The 18,909-nt window shown below is 49.8% G+C and overlaps 6 protein-coding genes across 6 annotated transcripts; 2 read left to right on the top strand and 4 right to left on the bottom strand.

Annotated features, from left to right (window-relative positions):
• Positions 1-2,399: 2,399 nt before the first annotated feature.
• ANOM_003357 (class I SAM-dependent DNA methyltransferase) lies at positions 2,400-3,050 on the bottom strand (the record flags this gene model as incomplete). Its single annotated transcript, XM_015548614.1, has 1 exon — positions 2,400-3,050. One exon carries the CDS (start codon positions 3,048-3,050, stop codon positions 2,400-2,402), a length of 651 nt encoding a protein of 216 aa, XP_015409069.1.
• Positions 3,051-5,786: 2,736 nt separating this feature from the next.
• On the bottom strand, positions 5,787-7,786 carry ANOM_003356 (uncharacterized protein; the record flags this gene model as incomplete). Its single annotated transcript, XM_015548613.1, has 5 exons — positions 5,787-6,349; positions 6,403-6,665; positions 6,724-6,933; positions 7,006-7,578; positions 7,647-7,786. 5 exons carry the CDS (start codon positions 7,784-7,786, stop codon positions 5,787-5,789), a joined length of 1,749 nt encoding a protein of 582 aa, XP_015409068.1.
• Positions 7,787-8,294: 508 nt separating this feature from the next.
• On the bottom strand, positions 8,295-9,641 carry ANOM_003355 (serine hydrolase domain-containing protein; the record flags this gene model as incomplete). The annotated part of the gene is made up of 3 exons (XM_015548612.1): positions 8,295-8,996; positions 9,046-9,182; positions 9,251-9,641. The coding sequence occupies 3 exons, from the start codon at positions 9,639-9,641 to the stop codon at positions 8,295-8,297; spliced, it is 1,230 nt and encodes a 409-aa protein (XP_015409052.1).
• A 791-nt stretch (positions 9,642-10,432) lies between these two features.
• Positions 10,433-12,100, top strand: ANOM_003354 (flavin-containing monooxygenase; the record flags this gene model as incomplete). The annotated part of the gene is made up of 1 exon (XM_015548611.1): positions 10,433-12,100. The coding sequence occupies one exon, from the start codon at positions 10,433-10,435 to the stop codon at positions 12,098-12,100; it is 1,668 nt and encodes a 555-aa protein (XP_015409051.1).
• Positions 12,101-12,458: 358 nt separating this feature from the next.
• Positions 12,459-14,963, top strand: ANOM_003353 (Zn(II)2Cys6 transcription factor domain-containing protein; the record flags this gene model as incomplete). The annotated part of the gene is made up of 1 exon (XM_015548610.1): positions 12,459-14,963. One exon carries the CDS (start codon positions 12,459-12,461, stop codon positions 14,961-14,963), a length of 2,505 nt encoding a protein of 834 aa, XP_015409050.1.
• Positions 14,964-16,113: 1,150 nt separating this feature from the next.
• ANOM_003352 (hexose transporter) lies at positions 16,114-18,452 on the bottom strand (the record flags this gene model as incomplete). The annotated part of the gene is made up of 11 exons (XM_015548609.1): positions 16,114-16,219; positions 16,300-16,389; positions 16,460-16,671; positions 16,733-16,944; positions 17,006-17,183; positions 17,242-17,391; positions 17,448-17,541; positions 17,600-17,760; positions 17,851-17,922; positions 17,987-18,126; positions 18,203-18,452. The coding sequence occupies 11 exons, from the start codon at positions 18,450-18,452 to the stop codon at positions 16,114-16,116; spliced, it is 1,665 nt and encodes a 554-aa protein (XP_015409065.1).
• Positions 18,453-18,909: the final 457 nt, after the last annotated feature.

Raw genomic sequence — 18,909 nt, 5'->3', positions numbered from 1 at the left:
CAATCGAATCTTTCTCCGACCGGGCTGATTTCGTGTGCGGGCGAATTTATCTGCTTGCTGGTCACCATGAATAATCATGAGGTTACATCTCGGGATAAGTGTCTTCACTCGAAAGACGCCGAGGCTCCGCCAGTCATATCGCAACACGAGATATCCATCTGATGACACTAGCCAGGGCAGTGGGGTTCGGGGAATCGGGCACTGGGGCCGCTCTTTAACGGTCACAGAAATTACTCCCAATAGAAGCCTTAGAGATGTGCGGGTCCACAGACCGACCATCGTTGTTAGTGAGAATACCTATGTCCAGAGCAGGCTAGCATTGTGTCTCGACTCCTCTCAACAGTCCTAGTTCTCTTTCGCTTGCTATCACGTCACCTGGCATTCCGAATTTGGCTTAACACGTGCCCTGTCAGTCGGTCGTTCTCCATGGAATCATGATGGCCTGATGTCTCCTTAGGGACTACAGCCTGTCGAACCAGAAGTGAAACAGAACACAGGGGAAAAATAGCTTGTGGCATCAAGCAAACTCAAGGCTTCCCTCTTGATCTTTCTCACACGCTTGCTCTGAGAATACCACCCCTCCTGATACTATGGATTTCGACGTGTATACACCACATGACGGAACGGGTGGTCTTCATTTTACGAATTTCCACATGGATGATTCAATCCTGATGCTCAAGAGAAGCAATTCTAGATTATGTGTCCACTTCAACTTCAAGCGCTGCTTGGTCCTGTCATCAGACTAGCGTCACATCACCGATTAGATTCCTGATTAACGTCAGACATCTGCTAGCGAACGGATTTTCGATCGTGGATACCACTTGCATACTTCGTGCCTCTACAGCAAGAGGATCGTAGTCCCGACCTCCCCTCGACCCAGTAGACGCAAATGAAACGTTCTCTTTTCATCTCTGGGTCTATCAAGGCACAGATCGCGTGAGCTAATCGAATGGACTAAAGGTCGCCCACTGTTAGCAAGGAGAAGCTTGAAGACTACGTTCGCATTTTCCAGTTGATTGAGGCATCAGTTCAATCATTGACTGTTCGTTGGTTCAGTAAATTGAGGATGTTGCAGAAGAATAATCCATGGCTGTTAAACGAGTGCTGCGGTATGGGAACAAAGAGGTTGACTCGGTCTTACTCACGCAAAGCACATGTACAATGCTTCATATACAGTCCAGAATGGTGATACCATTGTAGCTCTAAAAGGGGCAGACCGGCTATTTGGTATCCATTACTTTGGCGAGCATCCCTACAGCCTCGTCGGGGATATATTCGCCCATGGACTTATGCATGCTGAGCTTATGAAAGTCAGGATCCTGCCAAGGTGGATTATGATGTCAAGTTAATGTAGGATGCAAATACAAGCATACTTACGGGGTCGAAGACATACACAATCGATCAACGCATATGGTTGGAATTGAAAGAGGAGCTTTGATTCTGGCTTTCTAGGTTGGGGAAGCCCTCGTAGTATACGGCGTGACGTATGATTTGATCGCTGTCAGCCTGGCAAGTGCAACCAGCAGCACAACCTTGAAGTATGCCCGTGCATAAGTCAGTCTCGTGGAGGAGTTATCATGGGCAATTCCATTCCAGACTCGATTTTTCTATGTTTTCCTGGATGCAAAACGGTCAAGAGAGATGCGAGCCACTAACGGCAGTGTCTGGGAGCCGCCTGCAGGACTTCGGGCGCTACCATGTACAATCTATCGATGATATGACAAAGGACTATTGTTATATATTGTGAGGTTCGACATTGAAATGTTCCACAAATGATACAGTGATTGTAGCGTCATTTGTCCATATAGAATCTTGAAGAAGATTCAGATATATTATGAAATTTGGGACGATTTCTCTGGATTACTTGGATACGAGCCGAACCATATTGGAGCATGAATTTCTCTTGCGGCCAGTTCATATGCATTTGCAGCCTGTATACTTTTAGTTATACTGCTTTCAAGTACCAATATTGCCACTTCCAATTCTCACGCCAACCTTGCAAGTATTATACTACAAACTGTTAACTCCTCTATAGCTTACTGTCTACAGGCAGTGAAGTCTTAAATTTCCCGGTTCCTACGCGCGGTTTGATTTACTCTCCAGCTCTATATTCTCATTATCTAGTAAGCTTGTACATATACAGCGCAGCCTAGACTCGGGTCCCTGTCGAAGTCCATCGGAGAACGGTCGCACCGGGGTAAGAACAGTTGCGCTGGGAAGGGGTAGTCGCGCTGGGAAAAACAGGCAGTCGCACTGGGGAATAATGAACGTATTGTCGCATTGGGAACAAGCTTGAGGTCCTTGCCAACTTAAGCTCAGTCCAAACCTAGAATGTTAGAAAGCCTCCCTCCTTCTCACGCCAAAAGCCCGACACAGAAGAAAGATCTCGTCTCGTTCATTCAAGCGGATCCGGCCTTTTTCATCAGGAGCAATGTTGCTTTGTCGCCCGCTCCCTTGCGATAGTCTATGAGGTCTCGGCTGACGACCTTGGCCAAGCCTTCTGCCTCGAGCTTGTCGGCTTCAGCTTTGTAGCCTCCGGACACCCAAATCTCCTCGAGGACCGTGGCGACGATGACGCCGTTTGGCTTGAGAAGACGGATGAATTCTCTCAAGGCAGGGTCGGGCCCGACGTGGCCGCGTGTGAAGGTGCCACAGCATGTCACGATGTCGTACTTCTGGTCTGGTTGGTCGATCGGTTGGGTCAAGTCCACTTTGAAGAGGCTTCGATACACGCCAGTCTGTTCTGCTACCTTGAGCATAGCGGGAGACAAATCCATGCCATCGATGGTCCATGGGCTGCCTTTGGCAAGGGCTTCGGCCACAAGACCCGTTCCACAGCCAGCGTCCAATACGGTAGTCTCGGGGTCTTTGCTGGATGCAAGGGCGGCTTGGGCGACAAGGAGCGGAGCGATGTAGTTCTGGGATGCGTCGGCAAGGTCATCGTTGTAGGAGGCGGCCCACTTCTCATAGAGCTCCATACAGTCTTCCTTCTTGAGACTGTTGCGGGCTCCCGCCAGGTAGGTGTTTTCCGTTATTACTTGGGTTGCCATGATTGCAGAATGGAACTTGGTTGGATGGATATCGGTGCAAATAGGTGGGAGTTGAACTGGTATCAAAGGACTTGAGTTTTCAACGGAACGATTAGCAACAGGGGCTGTTCTTCCGACCACTTATATGGTGTCGGCTTCTCACTCGCCTTGTATACTTCAATAAGATCCCTGAGCAGCCCCCTCACTTCACATGGGAACGCTGGCGAATCCTATGGGACGGAATCGTTTTGCTGATGCATGGCGCACAGTCCTTCGTCCGTTCTCGATGGCGTGATGCCTGGCACTATTCACTGGCTTGCTCCGAGACGATCGCACTGTATCTGAAGCTACTGTCTGTGGCTTTCCAGGGTGGGATGAGCATATTACATCATGGGGGGGTGTTGGGATAGGGGAGAAGAGAACTACACTTCTGGTGGGGTCCAGGAAATAGCCTCCACTGTGACGACTCTTGGCGCAATACGATGCTTCCCCCACTATGTACGAGTTTCCCCGCGCGGCCTAGTCTTTGTTACCTCTTGACTCGCTGTAAGGGGTGGCAGGATGGGAGTATAGGATTGGCTTACCCAGTCGGTTGAATCGTCCCCCATGCAGTAGGTTTAGGACAACCAGGAAATTCGCGAATCTTTCGCCTGCATAGCCGGAGGTCCGGAGGAGGGAATCGTCACTATTAGTGGTGCATTTCTTGATTTGAGCCTGGGATCTTCAACCATTGGCATGGCACTACTGTATCCGAACTGCTGCTCCTCATCTGCAACCTATGATGTGCATTCGACTGCAGATTCTGGGCTTTCATTTACCCCACCAGTGCAACACAACGGACACTCGACGAACCTTGTTAATTACACCATTGATCTTATGGACACGGATGTCTCTATGCGGTCATCCCGCTTGGACGTCATGCATAAATAGGGCCGTTGAGGGGTGCGTTGCGTCGCGAGACTTACCATATGCATGCCAGACGCTGGAGACCTCATTCGCCGAAATGGATAGTCCCGATTCTGGTCGAATGAAAGGCGATCAAACACTGGAGACTATGCACTTACTAAGCATGCAGGGTAGAACGAAAGAATGAAGCATGTTGGCCGACCGTCCAGGGTGAACCTGTGCAATGACCGTCGAGTTAGGGCAGAACCCCTGTCAGCTGAGTACGTGTTCAGAATTTTCCCCTCAATCCGAGCATGATTCGTGCCTGTGTATTTCTAACCTCGGTTTGTGTATGTTTCCTAGGCTCAGCAATCATTTTCTTCACACATTCAATCCTAGTCCTGTTGTCGCAGGATTCTCGCAGAAATGTGAGATGGTTAGGGCACGCGTTACTAAAAACAGAAACTGATATCTGATCCGTGGGGAAAGCTCCTTTCCGACTACCGGAACGGCTGGCACGTCACTTCCCAACGCCGGGAAATTACGAATGCGACAATCAGAAACCTGAGGAAATGATGATTGCCTAGAGAGCTGCTGGAATCCACTCTCGCGCGTCGTCTCACGTCGCCAAGGCCCCAACACCAGCCCTGATTAGCCTAAGATGAACCGCTTTCACTGCCCCGCATGTCAGAGATTCCAACTTCCCCCGCCAAAACAGACACGGCACAGAATTCAGCCGAATGGTGGGGCACAGACGAAAGCTGTGATGATCCAGATCGGCCACTGCCAGTACCTTTCTCTCGCTAGCGCACGTCGGCGAGTTGGAAGGGCACATCGTCCCTAACCGGCGTCAAGGGTTGATGACGGCCATTCCTGGGCGGCCTGTTCTTTGGTTTTCCCTTTGCTCTTTCGTGGTAATATCCGGAGTAGCCGGGGGGGTCCAATTCTTCGCGCTATTTTGATCAGTCCGCGCGAGAAGCGCCAGAAACATTTTGGTCATAACGGTGACATAGTATCGTACCACACCCGCGGAATGATGCGCCAGAAAAGAGGAGCCGTGTTTAGCGCTGAGCGGTCCACTGCACAAGCGCCATGGCAATGCGGAATGCCAGCCTTGCCTCAACGACATACCGTGCGGTCCATGGGGCTGGAGTCAGCCGCTAAGCTATGATCGATTCAGATCAGCCAATGTGAAGAACAGCCCTTGCACATAGTCAACAGCATCCCTGTGAGATATTTCCATCTGATATCGGACGTTTTCCAGGAGTCCAGGACCAGGGCGACGGAAGGTGAGACAATTGGTGGGCTAGGTAAATGCAAAAGAGCGCATAGCCACGGTAGTTACGATCTCAATAGGACCGATATTTGACCCCCTTGCTGCAGCCAAGTCTGACGGTCCCTTCATTCGACGCGGTAGACATTACGATTGTGTAATAAGCAACGTTGGTAGTCATAGTCACCAGAGATACTCCGTACATTAGCCAGAAAGTACAATATCTGTCACAAGCGGATATCTTTGCAACACTCCCTTAGGATCTTATTAAAGCGCGCTGTGGAGTTGGGAACATCATCACTACAAAGCCAATTCAAACGGCATGAGTAATATGTGGGCCTCGGCCTGTCGGAGTCCGTTTTCTGTACCCGGTGCGTCCTGGGCACCTTTGCTAAGCAATGTAATGCTATTACGTATACAACTTCTATGCAGCAAATCCCTCGATAAATAGATTTCTTGCTATCAGCCCGCTCACGCCCCGTTCATATCCTTCCCGATGGGCTCATTACGCTGTGCGAGAATTGTTCTCTCGCATATCTGGACACAAGAACACAACGGCACGATGCTCTTCAGTACGATGGCAAACGTATTCTCGTTTTCTATATGAATCCCAGCAATTCCATCATCCATACATCGTCAATACCGTCAAGTCTGAGATCGTCTGGGTTGCCCGATGTATTCTGCAGGGTTGGGTTGGCCACCTCGGTGGCAGGCAGGTACTGTCGGGCCTGCATCAAGGACGGTCCCCATCTTTCTTTGATGGCGGATATCATTTTCACGCCCTTTGCAAATATGTTTGCTTCCGCATTTTGGCCGAGATGGCCGGCTGACCTTTTGAAATTAATTTGCAGGCGGTCTAGATAATGAAGAAGATTCACGCTGTCCTGAACAGTATTCTTATCCCAGGCTGGATCATCCAGGGTGGAAAGCTTGAACAGGTTCACCAGGGCTCGACAGAACTGGAAGAGTATGGTAAAGGATACTCCCAAATAGTGTTCTGGGGGAACACACAACCAGACATCCAACCACGTCTTTGTAGCGAGAAGGGATATGTGAAGACTTTTGAGGACCTGGGGGTCTGGGCAGTTTGTCGGGATGGGAGCTTTAATAAATACCTCATGGATCGCAAGTTCTGCGTTCGAGAAGTACATACTGACGACATCTAGATGGAGATATTAACGGAGCAGGTCTCCAAAGGAAGGATGGAAGACGTACTATTTTTCGTCAGTTGCGAAGGTATCTGGCGCTTGATCGAGTCCAGCTGGGATTGCAAGAGGTCCGTAACTAAAGGTGATGAATGCGAGTTCTCACCGTCGCGGCGAAGATGATAAGATTTGTCGACCACCAACTGAATCCTGACGAGCCATACCAGCAGCTCGTCTCCAACGCACTCTTTCGTGCTAGCCAAGATCTCGAGGCTTTCTTCCATATGGGGCGTCCAACGCAAGGCATCACTCTTAAATAGCGATGAGGCGATACTAGAGTACAGTTATTCATCATGTCTAGTAACATTGAATGCACAGGTTCCTGGTTTACCTTGAAGTGATCAGAAAGCACCCCAGCACTGCCCTTCGCTCCTCTAACGTTCTGTTCATAGCGGTATCTGTCTTTAGACCAGCCGCTCGGTTAAACCCTTGCAAGATTGTTTGTTCATTGAGTGGAGCTTTGTTAATACCCAGCTCGCAGACCACGCCGGTCAGTATGTGGCTGTAGAAGTTAAGAAATGGCTTTGCGCAGTAGGTTTTCCTTGATAAGGAAGTCAGAAGATACTAAGCTACACTTTTCCAATGGGACTGTTGAGCCTCTCCGCTCACTTACCAGGACATGAAGGTCATAAGGCCGAGAAGAATGTCCATGTTGGGGGCAATGTCCACAAGAAGCTCTTGGTAAATAGTGTTATGCACTTTGGTGAACAGGGATTCTCTCTGAGTCAGGTTCGGCGTCAGGACTGCAGTAAGGCAGTACCAGAAGAATGGCTTCTCTTTCATAAGTTCTTGAGGGGTGACATGGGGCGGTATATAGATGTAGGGAAGATAGTTCAGGTTTTCGGTCCGGAACTGCTCAAGAAGTCTAGTTGCCGCATCGGACGAGACATGGAGCAAGGGGTTTGGGTTGTCTGGTGCAGGCAGCGCAAAGACAGGAGTCCTTGTTTGAATATCATATGGGTTGGGAGCGCTGGGCGACTGCTCGGCGTGCCCTTCTAGCGAATTGTCACCCTTTCGCACTCCTTCCGAGTCAGAAGAAGACTGCGCAGATATACTAGGGCTTTGCAGCGCAGATAGAAGACTATCGAGTCTAGATTCCACTCGTGCAATTCTTGTGTTTGAAGAACCCTTCCTGCGCATTCGGACCGATAACGGGGGTCGGCATTCCTTGCCCAGACGATCGCATCTGTCATCAGTCAGCATCATGCACTTTCACACGTCTCAGCCCTGAAGCCAGAGCCTATGGTTGCAGACCTTTCACACCGGTCACCAGTCGCCAATAGTAGGCATTTGCATTTGGCACGAGCGCAATTGATGCATGCTTGGCCGTATGGGGCGGGCGTTGTCTTTCGGAGTCTCCTCGCCTCCGTCCGACGGGATTCGGGGTTGGGCATTACGATACAGTGGATTATTGATGGTTGAATAGAAGATGAAGTACATATGCACGCTGAGTTACAAATTTCAAGTCCAGATGGACGACCGGATTTCAGCGAAGATTCTGGACCGGGATTGAAGTTAATTCACGTCCAACTCCGACCTGCTGACTCATCACACCGTGATCTTGTTGATACCTTCATCCCCTCGTCGCTGGTGATAAACTGGAGATCTTCACTTTTGGTAATTCATTCATATTGTTATTACTAAAGTCTCGTTCATTTCGCTCTCCTGCACCGAATCTGGCGGTGGTATTCACCGTGAAGGTCCTTTGTCGCCACTGGAAAGCCGTCGGGTTTCGCAATCCCGATCTCCGATTCAGCCATGGGAAGCAATGTGTATATAGAGAGAGCAAGAGATTCACGTTGTCCTCCTCACTGGAGTATAGCATTTTCGTTTACCATATTCATACACAGCCGGAATTGAGCTAATAACAGACCGTCTTCCATACTCAAAAGACAAGCTTAGCTACAAGTCAAGCCCTTGGTACACCAACGACTCCATGTCGCTCCACAGCCCCAGCACTTGTGCATCTGCGAATGGCAGGATCTGTGTGCATACCATTCCTGCAATTCCCTTGGTTCTGTCACACCACCACCAAAGATTAGGAAGTCCAGCCCAATGACCAGTCTGCTCCGAACGACCAGTGTTCCCTCCAGTAAGCATACAGGTTAGTCCCCAGCCTTGAGGAGTGTCGGATGGATACAGATGAGCGATGCGGTTCGTGAGGTCTGCTTTGGCGGGTGGAATGCCCTGGGATGCAAAGTTGGGGAACTGGGCAATTTGGTTTTCGAACATGAGGTCAACCGTCTCCTTGCGTAGGATCTGCTTGTTGGTCGTGGGCGATATGCCATCGTTCAACAGTGTCGCGAGAATTTGGCAATACTCCTGAGGCTTAGCAAAGCAGCCTGCCCCGCCGCTGTTGAAACAACGGTCTATATCCCTCGCATCCTCCACGATCAATGGTCGTCGCAGAAGGTGATCGCGTGGAGATAACTGTCCATCTGGTGCCCGGGCATTCATATGAGCCAGCCCTGACTTCATGGATGCATTCGGGAACATGGAAATGTTATGCAAGTCCAACGGCTCAAAGATATTACGACAGAAGTATTCATTCAATGACAGGCCTGTGACGCGCTCCACGAGAAGGCCCGCCCAATCAATGTTTACCTAAAGCTGCTTGTTAACTCTGCATCGAACCATGGCTTGTCTATCTTACCCCATATTCCCATCTCTCTCCTGGCTGGTTCACCAGCGGTTGTAGCATATCATAAAAACTTCCCGAAAATTCGTCATACCCTACCGGCTTGCTATAGTCTCGTAATTTCTCACTGAAGATTGAGTACCCGAAGCCAGCTGCACAATATTGTATGGTTAACATATGTACCTCGAGTGACTGTTCATGCTCTGATGGAAACTCTCACCGGTGTGGGTTAGAAGCATTCGCAACGTAATCCCCTGCTTCTTCTCGACCAGGCTTCCATCCTCTTGTAAGACCCGCACCTGCTTCAGCTCGGGGCAAATCGTTTCAACCTGGGTACAATCGTCCAAGGAGAGAAGGCCTTGTTCCACAAGCTGCATACAGGCAATTCCCGTAATCAACTTGGTACATGAGGCAATCCAGAAGATATTGTCGAGTGTCATCGGGTCAGGAGAGCCATATCCTCGTTTTCCGCTGGCATGGGCAAAGTATTCCCGACCGTCCTTACCCACGACGACCACCACTGCTCCAGGGATACCTTTTTCTTGGTCCGCACAGGCCTCAGCAAGTCGAGCTTCTAAAGAGCCGGTCATGTCGGGGGTCAGTTGAGTCATTTTCGCAGTTGCGGGGGATTATGAAGTTCCTCGTATCAGGAGCAAGCGCGCTTATACGAAGCAATCTTGACCAGCTTTTCCGGATTGAGGTTTGCCTTAATATATCCTTCGTGATCAGGTGCTTCGTGCTAGTACTTGACATTGGGTCGCCCAGTAAACTCCGCACATGCATCGAGCAAACAAAGACAGATTGAGTTAAGTTGCGGGGGCGCGGCTATGCAGCATCGGATCCGCATTGCATCCTGCGGCGGGGGTGAGTAATAAAAGGCATCCATGATATGCTCAAGTTAGCTTTCAAGCTGCATCAGAGCTGCATCACAGTCGGACATATTCCGCGTCACAAGATACTGATGCGGATCCGCATGCACGGACAATCACCTCCGATGCCTTCGTAGTTCCACGCGGACCCGGTATCTTTGCACACACATTCTAGGCCTTCTAACTCTTGGCCCCGATTTATTGGTCTACAGGAATACCCCGGCGAGAGGGGAAGGATTGCCTGCCAGAATCGGACTGATGCATCATTAGCTGGAGCTACGCATACACGGCTTCGTCGGTTATCATCACTGACAGGCGCAACAATTATAGGCGCTTAACCCTGGCTGCTGACAGTATTTAAGGTATCTATTCTCTTGGACCGAGTGTATCCAATCTCGAAACATCCTCTGTGCAGAGAAATACGAATACCCTCTGAGCTCTTTGATCTTCCTATCATCTTCTTTGAACCTTGGCGATATCTCCTTTGTCGTTCTTCCATCTAACAGAATACCAAAAGGTACACCGCCGAAGCCATGCACGTACGAAGGGAACTCGCTGAGAATGCCACGCGCGACACCACAAATGGGAATTACGCCGATGATCTCGACGTTGACGTCCTGATTGTGGGTGCGGGTTTTGGCGGTATCTACTCCCTGTACGAAATGCGAAAGCTCGGGCTCAAGGCCGTCATCTATGAGGCAGGAAATGACATTGGTGGCACATGGAGATGGAACTGCTATCCCGGCGCGGGTGTAGACTCGGAAGTACCCGAGTATCAGCTGTCCATCCCGGAAACCTGGAAGGACTGGACGTGGTCGACCAATTATCCCAACTATGAGGATCTGCGCAAGTACTTTGACCATGTGGACAAAGTCCTCGATATCAAGAAGGACTGTGCATTCAACAGCGTAGTCGTCGGCGCCCATTTTCATACGGTCGAAGGGCGCTGGCACATCCGGACTGCAGATGGAAGGACTGCACGCGCCAAATACTTTATCGTCGCTGCCGGTTTTGCGGCTAAGCGCTACATCCCGGAGTGGCCCGGCATTGAGAAGTTCAAGGGTATCGTCCATCACTCGTCATTTTGGCCTGATGAGAAGATTGACGTTCGTGGGAAGCGCTGTGCGATCATTGGCACTGGAGCCTCTGGCGTGCAAGTCACCCAGGCCTGGGGACCTGAGGCCGGGGAGCTCAAGGTCTTCCAGCGCACGCCAAATCTGGCAGTGCCCATGCGCAAGCGACCTCTCACAGTGAAGGAACAAGAGGATACCAAGGCGTTCTATCCGCAACTTTTCAGGTATCGCGAGAAATGCTTTGCTGGGTTCCTGTACACATTTTCTGAGCGCGGTTTGTTTGAAGACAGTGAAGAGGAGCGGGAGCAGTTTTTCGAAAAGCTGTGGAGTGAGGGTGGATTTCGGTACTGGGTTGGCAATTACAAGGACTATCTGTTTGACGCCAAAGCGAATCGTGTCGTCTATGATTTCTGGAGGAAGAAGGTGTGTGAGCGCATTAATGACCCCAAGGACCAAGAACTCCTGGCGCCTTCGGAGCCACCACACCCGTGGGGAGTGAAGCGCCCTTGTTTGGAATATGACTACTTCGAGCAGTTCAACCGGCCCAACGTTGACGTGGTTAATATCAAAGACAATGGTATTGCCGACTTCACTGAAAACGGCATCAAGCTGCAAGATGGAACCGAATATGAATTTGACATTGTGTGTATCGCCACTGGATTCGACGTCACCACTGGGGGCATGACCAGTATGGGACTTCACAGCATCGATGGCAAGAGTCTCAAAGAGGAATGGAAATCCGGTGCCTTCACCCATCTTGGCATGACGGTCAGTGGTTATCCCAACATGTTCCATATTTACGGGCCACAGGGCCCAACCTTGCTGAGCAATGGCCCTACCACCGTGGAAATCCAGGGGCGGTGGATTGCAGATGCCATCAAGCAGATGGAGCGGCAAGGTATTAAGTACATCAATCCGACCGCAAAAGCTGCCAAAGAGTGGAAGGTCAAGGTCAATGCACTTTCAGACAGGTCGCTCTTCCCTACGACCAAGTCCACCTACATGGGTGGCAGCATACCCGGAAAGGTCTTTGAGCAGGTCAACTATGCTGGGGGGGAGTACGCCTATTCCAAGGAGATCCGAGCAGCTCTTCCCGACTTTGTTGGATTTGATATTGTCAAACGCTGAAGTGGGTGGCCATTGGGAGACGTCGCGTTGTGTTTCACTAGCAATAGCCTTTTGTAACCTTGGGAGTAACAACACATGACCAAATAATTTGTCTGTGTCTGAACTGTAGAGAGTCCCGTCCGTAATGATGAAGCCGTAGCCAGTAGGATTCAACAGGCCGAAAATAACCTCAAGCGCAAGCAGATCACGAACTCTTAATTGAACCCTTAAGCTTGGCCCGAGTTATACCCCGCAAACCCCCGCTTTTTCCCAGCTGAATCCCTGCTTTAGTATCTCTCAGTCGGATCCATGTTCACCTTCCCCATTCTCACGGGAACAGCGCTACCTTGCTGTCGTTCACACCATATTGCTGCAAATAATGTCTTATCGTCGCCGTCAGCATCGGAGCTGCGATCAATGCCGTAAAGGCAAGAGAGCATGCGATGCCCTCCTAGCTGACGAGCTTGAGGGAATTGCGGAGATTGGTGCTCAACAAGCATATAATCACTCTTGCTCCAATTGCAGGAAATACAAGAAAAAATGCACGTTCGACTGGCTCTTGAGCCACAGTCACATAGCATCGCGGCATGGTCATAGCAAGAGAGCCAGAAATGTTGCCATTGCTCGTTCCCGGCAGGCGAACGACCATTCCGCTCGATCCTCTCAACAAGCCTCCATTGGGCGTAATCCTGCAGAAGACCCCCAGCAAAATGCCGAGAACTGTGGACGCTCAATGTTCGTTTGGGATCCGTTTTTGCCGTTGCCACAAGACGAAGGACTAAATGCGGACTGGTTGAATTGGGGGAACCTGAATGACACAGCTTTCGTCTCGCCTGTGAGCGACGATATGATCGTCAATAGCAATAGCCACGTCGACGTCGACCATACACCACCAATGACTGCCCAGTGGACCTCTCCCGGAGCTTGCCAAGATTGGCATATTATCGATCAAACTGCGTTGCTCGACATGGTGAGCAATTCAAGCGCTTCGTCGCAATCAAATGTCACACCTGGCACCCAGCCATTTCGGAGCTGTGGTGTCAATTCTGAGCTCTCGCTGTATGATGTTCCACCAACCGAAGTTTATGCTGCGTCCCTGCCAACGAACACTACACTGTGTGTAGGCTCTAACCAATTATCACACAATTATGCGAACTCCACGATGGCGCACAACTTATTACATATATACAACGACAGTATGGAAAACGCATTGAGCTGTTGGCTGACGGAGCGTAATTGTCCCTACAGTAATCCGGGATGCGTTAACGCAGCAGGACCGAAGACAGGCCCTTACACCACACATAGAATTTACAGACGGGTTTGCCTCTTAGATCGGGCATACTCATCCATCTCAGGTCGACGTCTGACGAGCGTGGAGAATCGGACAGCAACGCAGGTACTTCATGCTGCCATCATGGCATTCGCTTCTCAGTGGCTAGAGGAACGTTCACTAGACAAATATATTCGAATCCCAGCCACCGCGCTTCACCAACGAAGAGGCATACGTGAGGGTTTCTGGAACCAAGCACGTCATGCACTAGAGCAATCGAGAGCAATCCCATCTTTCCGCGTGGCCTTTGCGCATATGTTGATTTCGCTAACTCAGCCTCCCCTACACTTTGAAGAAGGGATGGAGCTCGGCGGACTCATAGACCATGATCCTGCACCGATATACCTCGAAACGGCGCTCCGGCAAATGTTTACTTTTCGTTCGACGTTGATCAAGCTTCAGCGGCAAGGTCCCAACAGGGCCCTCGAGCATGGCTGCAAAGGGAGCCAATGCGAGGAATACCATACAGGACAAAGCAACCATCAGTCAGGCCAGGTTGATGTGATGCTGAAGAACTCTGAAGCTCAACACACTTTCGATCTTCTATTCTGGCTGGGCATTATGTTTGATACATTGACGTCGGTCATATATCAACGGCCCCCTGTGATTTCCGATGAGGACAGTCAGATTATACGCACCCGGTCGCCCATATTTTCGTTTCCGGATGCCGTTGACTTGGATGGATGGGATATTGGCTCCTCTTCTATTTGCAAGAGCAAAGAAAGTGTATGGGGCGATCTATTTCTTCGCAAACGTAACATGCTCCACAACCTCAACCAGGCCCGCTGGCCCTGTTCTTACGAAGAAGCAGCGGAAGTCTTATCTGACGCAGCGCCGGTAAAGGTCCTTCTATTCCGTCGCATAACTCACATCAATACGCTTGTATGTCGGGTAGGTGAGGCTGAGGCGATCGAGGAAGCGATCCACAACGCTCTCTTGGTCTACGAGTACTGGAACTCCACATACGAGCAATTTATGCTGGATTGCCTCTCTCATCATACAGAGCTCCCGTCTCGCATACAATCGTGGTATTTAGTGCTGGCCGGGCATTGGCATCTTGCGGCGATGTTGCTCGCAGATACCCTTGAGGACATTGACCAAGCGCGACTTGGTCTAGATTCTCAAGCCACGTATCGGTCCACGACGGGTGTCATCTCGCGCTTGAGACGCGAAAGTGCGTTCGCTGTTGGAGATCTTGCCCAATACTCTTACGATCTGCAGGACTCGTCGCATCCGAAGCTCCGCAACTTTCACGATTCTGTCAATCAGGCTGCATCCTTGACGGAGCCATGGGCTGCTGTACTTATCCACTCGTTCAGAAAGGCGGGCACTATTCTAACCAGAGAGATCGACATATCGCAAAGTGACTACCAAATGCAGCAAGAGTCTTTCATGCTGGCGTGTCAGCGTTGTGAGCACTGTATAAAGGCCCTGCAGTGCCTGGGGAAAAAGTCAGATATGGCTCTGATCGCAGCTCAGGGACTATTGGACAGTGTAAACAGCACATTGTCGCGACCCAATCCTATTGATTTATACAATATGTGCGCCCTGTGATTTTGCTTTGTGGTCCTGTAGCTGGTCCACTCGGATTGTCCGACATGAGGAAACGGAGTAAGTGTCGGCGAGATGAACATAGCGCCTCGATTCTGTCTAGCTAGTATCACCGCTAATACACATTGGCAGGCATTGTCCACAATATCTCCGAATGATGAAGGCGCAGAATATGGCGGGACACAAATCCACTACTTAAGACCATTTCCACGTCAGTGAGAGACATATGCATCAGGGACTTGGAGCATTTGGCATCCACGACGAACAGCCAGAGGTTCAATATGAAGAAATGTATACTCCAGAGAAAATCGATAGCTATGATTCGACGCGCGAAATATTGATTCAGCTCTGGCTTCCATCTGGACGGGTTCGTTCAGAGTGAGCTGCCAAGAAGGAAGTCGCGTCGTGCCTTGCGAACAGTAAACAAAGATCGCTCTCCACGTGATTCCTGCAAAATAGCCCTGCGTATCTCAAATTCATGTTTAAAAACTCTTCTAAGTTCGTCTAGGGATGCTACGGTAGCTTCTATACATGTATGTGAATTTTGTACGTTATTCCAGGCTTTAATAATGAGTTTTTGCTCCGGTTGTCTTTGAGCAGGTAAAGTAGACACAAAACATATATTGGCTCAGTAGCACTTCTAGACTATGTAAAGATGTACGCATACATCAAGGATTACTCACTCAAACTAGCCAACAAAATTCTTGAAAAGATGTATAAAATCAACCTTGCGATAAAATTATTTTTGATATTTTCAATGTAATTTTATCATATACTGTGGTCTGTATTTGAGATTGCCAAACAAAGAAATGATGGAATCTACGAACCAGGAGATATTACTAATACAGAGTCCGACACAGCCCCCGCCCTAAGCCCTAAGCCCTAGCGGCGAACCTCCAGCCAAACTGAAATAGGTACTAGTTACCGCCGCTTATATGAGGGCGCTCAGGCAATCAGGTTGAAGAGGTATTCGCCAATGATCTCCTTGCATTCCAGGGGTGAAAAGGGAGAATTCATGCAGATCAATATACTATTTCAAGGATTCTTGTAGCAATCGGGCGTCATACAATAGTCAACCACGGGCTCCACCATACGTACTTGATGATGCGCTAGACTTCTCAAATGCATTTTTTTTTTTTGGCCATATCTGGCTCTATGCTGTACGTGTGTGTGTTTCCAGCTCGTGTTGTTCGAAAGCGTTGGTCTGAACGTCAGTAACATAGTGCTTGAACTTGCGAAGATTGACCTTCTTCTCAAACCTATGGAAAAGGGACCAAGGAGTTAGCACAACTCGAGGATGGAGGCATACAGAATACTGTTGGAACGCGCTTCTACTTACATTTCATCGATCTCGGCAGGTGTCCGACGCGTGACCTCCGGGAGGATAAACCACGCGATGATAACAGCTACCGTACCAGTTCCTGCGAAGCTGTTTAGTGGAGCTTCTGTCAGTGGCTGATCTTTTCATTTATCCAGTGGAGTGGAAACTGAGTACGCACAAGAATCCTGTTTTGACTCCCCATTTTGTGAGAGGTCCGTTGATCATCAGGGGTGTGCAGAAGCTGAACATGAGCGCGACTAAATTGGACGCCGCAAGAGACCAGCCTGCCGTTTGAGCGCGCAGGCGTTGCTGCGGGATTTCTGCAGCGTAGGCGTAACCGATTGACGAGGCACCGGTGGTCGTGAATGTAGCGAGACAGGCGAAAAAGACCTGTGGTGCGGTGTTGGTTGGTTAAGGATCTTGGTGAAGATCATGGATTTGTATGACTTACTAGAAGCGAGCTTGTAGACTTCTGAGTGTAATCAAAGCAGCCGATTATTCCAAGGCATAACACCGATAGAGTCGTTACCGCATAGGGATAGACAGTCAGTGGTCGACGGCCGACTTGGTCGGTGAGCATGGCCGTGATGATCATGGAGAGGAGTTGAACGCAGGACAAGATGACGGTAACCAAGAAAGGGTCTTTATTACCAGCATATTGAACTGCAAAGAGAGGTGAGCAACAGAAAGCAGAGACTGCTGATTTGGAGTGCAGCGAGCTTACAGAAATAGGTAGCGTTGGAGTTAAACACCGCCAGCCCGACGAACTGCTGGGTGATCTTTGGCCATCCAGCAATCACGAACCGGATGAAATTGCGGCCCTGGAAAACAGCCCACGTCCCTTCCTGCGAGTCTCGCTCAGCAATTCGGCGCTCCTCGGCGACTGTGGCGCTCATGATCTCCTGCAATCCGCACTATCGTTAGTACCAAGCGCGCACTAAGAGCGGTATTTGGACAGACAATTTGTTCAGACACATCGTAACCCTCAACGCGGCCATTATAGGTCTTAAGGATCTTCGCGGCCCTATCACGCTTTCCTTTACTAACGAGCCACCACGGGGTTTCGGGCATGAGAACGAAGATAATAATCGTTGCTCCGACCATAGCCCACTAGGAGGACTTTTCAGTATATTAACTGCGACTCGCTCAAAGAGACTGGTATTTACCTGTGTATAGATGGGCGTTCGGAAGTCCAAGGGACTTATAGCATGAAGTCGGTTGAGAGCTACTGAGGCGAATATTTGCCCCACCACAAACCAACTGAGCGATGCTCTGGTTAGAATTATCCGTAATTCAAATGGGCAGGGAGGTAACTTACAAGCTGTACGCATTAATGAAAAATCCCCTTAACTGAGTCGGAGCTATCTCCGACAAATAAATAGGCAATGTTGATTGCAGCATGCCAACCCCCATGCCTGAGAAGAGTTTCGCCACGAGCCAGTGATCCCATCGGGTAGCGAATGACTCAATGAATATACTCTGAGGAAAACGAGTTACATTAGCACTTTGGTGAGTACGCCGGGGAGTAGAAGTTTGATCAAATAGGGGGAAGGTTGAGTCGCGGCGTACCACTACGAAGACGACCCATATGATGTAAAATGCCACTTTTCGGCCGAATGATTCCGTAGCATACTGGAGCAGCTGTATAGAAGCAGGGAAGAGGATTTAGCAAGCTTTCCATGAGTTTGAGCGTGGATATCCCTACAATTTGGCCAACCGCCTGACCAGAAGACTGAATGCCACTCCAAGCGGAGACATACTGGCCTTCGATGATTGTTGTTCCAGGGCTCGCCATCTGTCGGATGAATCCCTCATTGGAAACGAGCCCACCATTGAGGTTGATCTCTAACACCGGGTATGTATCATATTAGTCTGACTTCCATAAAGTTTTGAATAGAAGGTCAGGATAAGAGAGCCATACGGTAACCATCTAGCGCGGCACTGAACGCCGCAGCCATCGCAACGACTGAGATGACTTTATACCGCCTCACCGTCTGCCAGACAGAAAGGTCATCTTCCTTTGACCGCATCAATGGCGCATCACCCTTGGTTATCGTACAGTGCTCATTCTCTTCAGCGGTTGGCTGTTCGGGCGCCTCATGTTTGCTAATGCTTGGCTCGTCTGCGGTGACGGCTTGCAAGTTATCGTGTGAGGCGTGGTGAGTGACCATGATGATCTGTCGATAATATGACTCGGGACCTTGATCTTCTAGACATTTAGGTGTAGGTCAGCGGGTATCCTTTTGGCCAAGGTCCTTTTGTATATGGGCCCAAGAGTACATTAGTGTTCATAGTGGACCCGTGCGGAGACCCCAGAGATACCCCAGACGGGAGAGTTCCATTAACCTATGTCAAGCTTTGACACGCGATCGGCTATTGACAGGGCAGGATCGGCTTATGACTGCTAATTTAGGGTACGGAAGGACTCCAAGCTCCGGTGGAGGTGGAGAGATTAATTGCGCCAGCGCTTTTGACTTCGGGATATCGCACCCCGAGTGTGTACTCACATTGGGTGATCGACACCGTAAGACCATGCTCTATTAATGCGGGGTGAAACTAGCGCAAGTTACCATCAAAGTGAAAGGATACCCGCCATTGATTTGGGCAGCTGCCTCGGATAAATTATCT

The sequence above is a fragment of the Aspergillus nomiae genome (genome assembly GCF_001204775.2).
Source record: "Aspergillus nomiae NRRL 13137 chromosome Unknown contig00060, whole genome shotgun sequence".
NCBI classification, from domain to species: Eukaryota; Fungi; Ascomycota; class Eurotiomycetes; order Eurotiales; family Aspergillaceae; genus Aspergillus; species Aspergillus nomiae.
The sequence above is the reverse complement of the archived record's forward strand: the minus strand, read 5'-3'. Positions and strand labels throughout refer to the sequence as shown.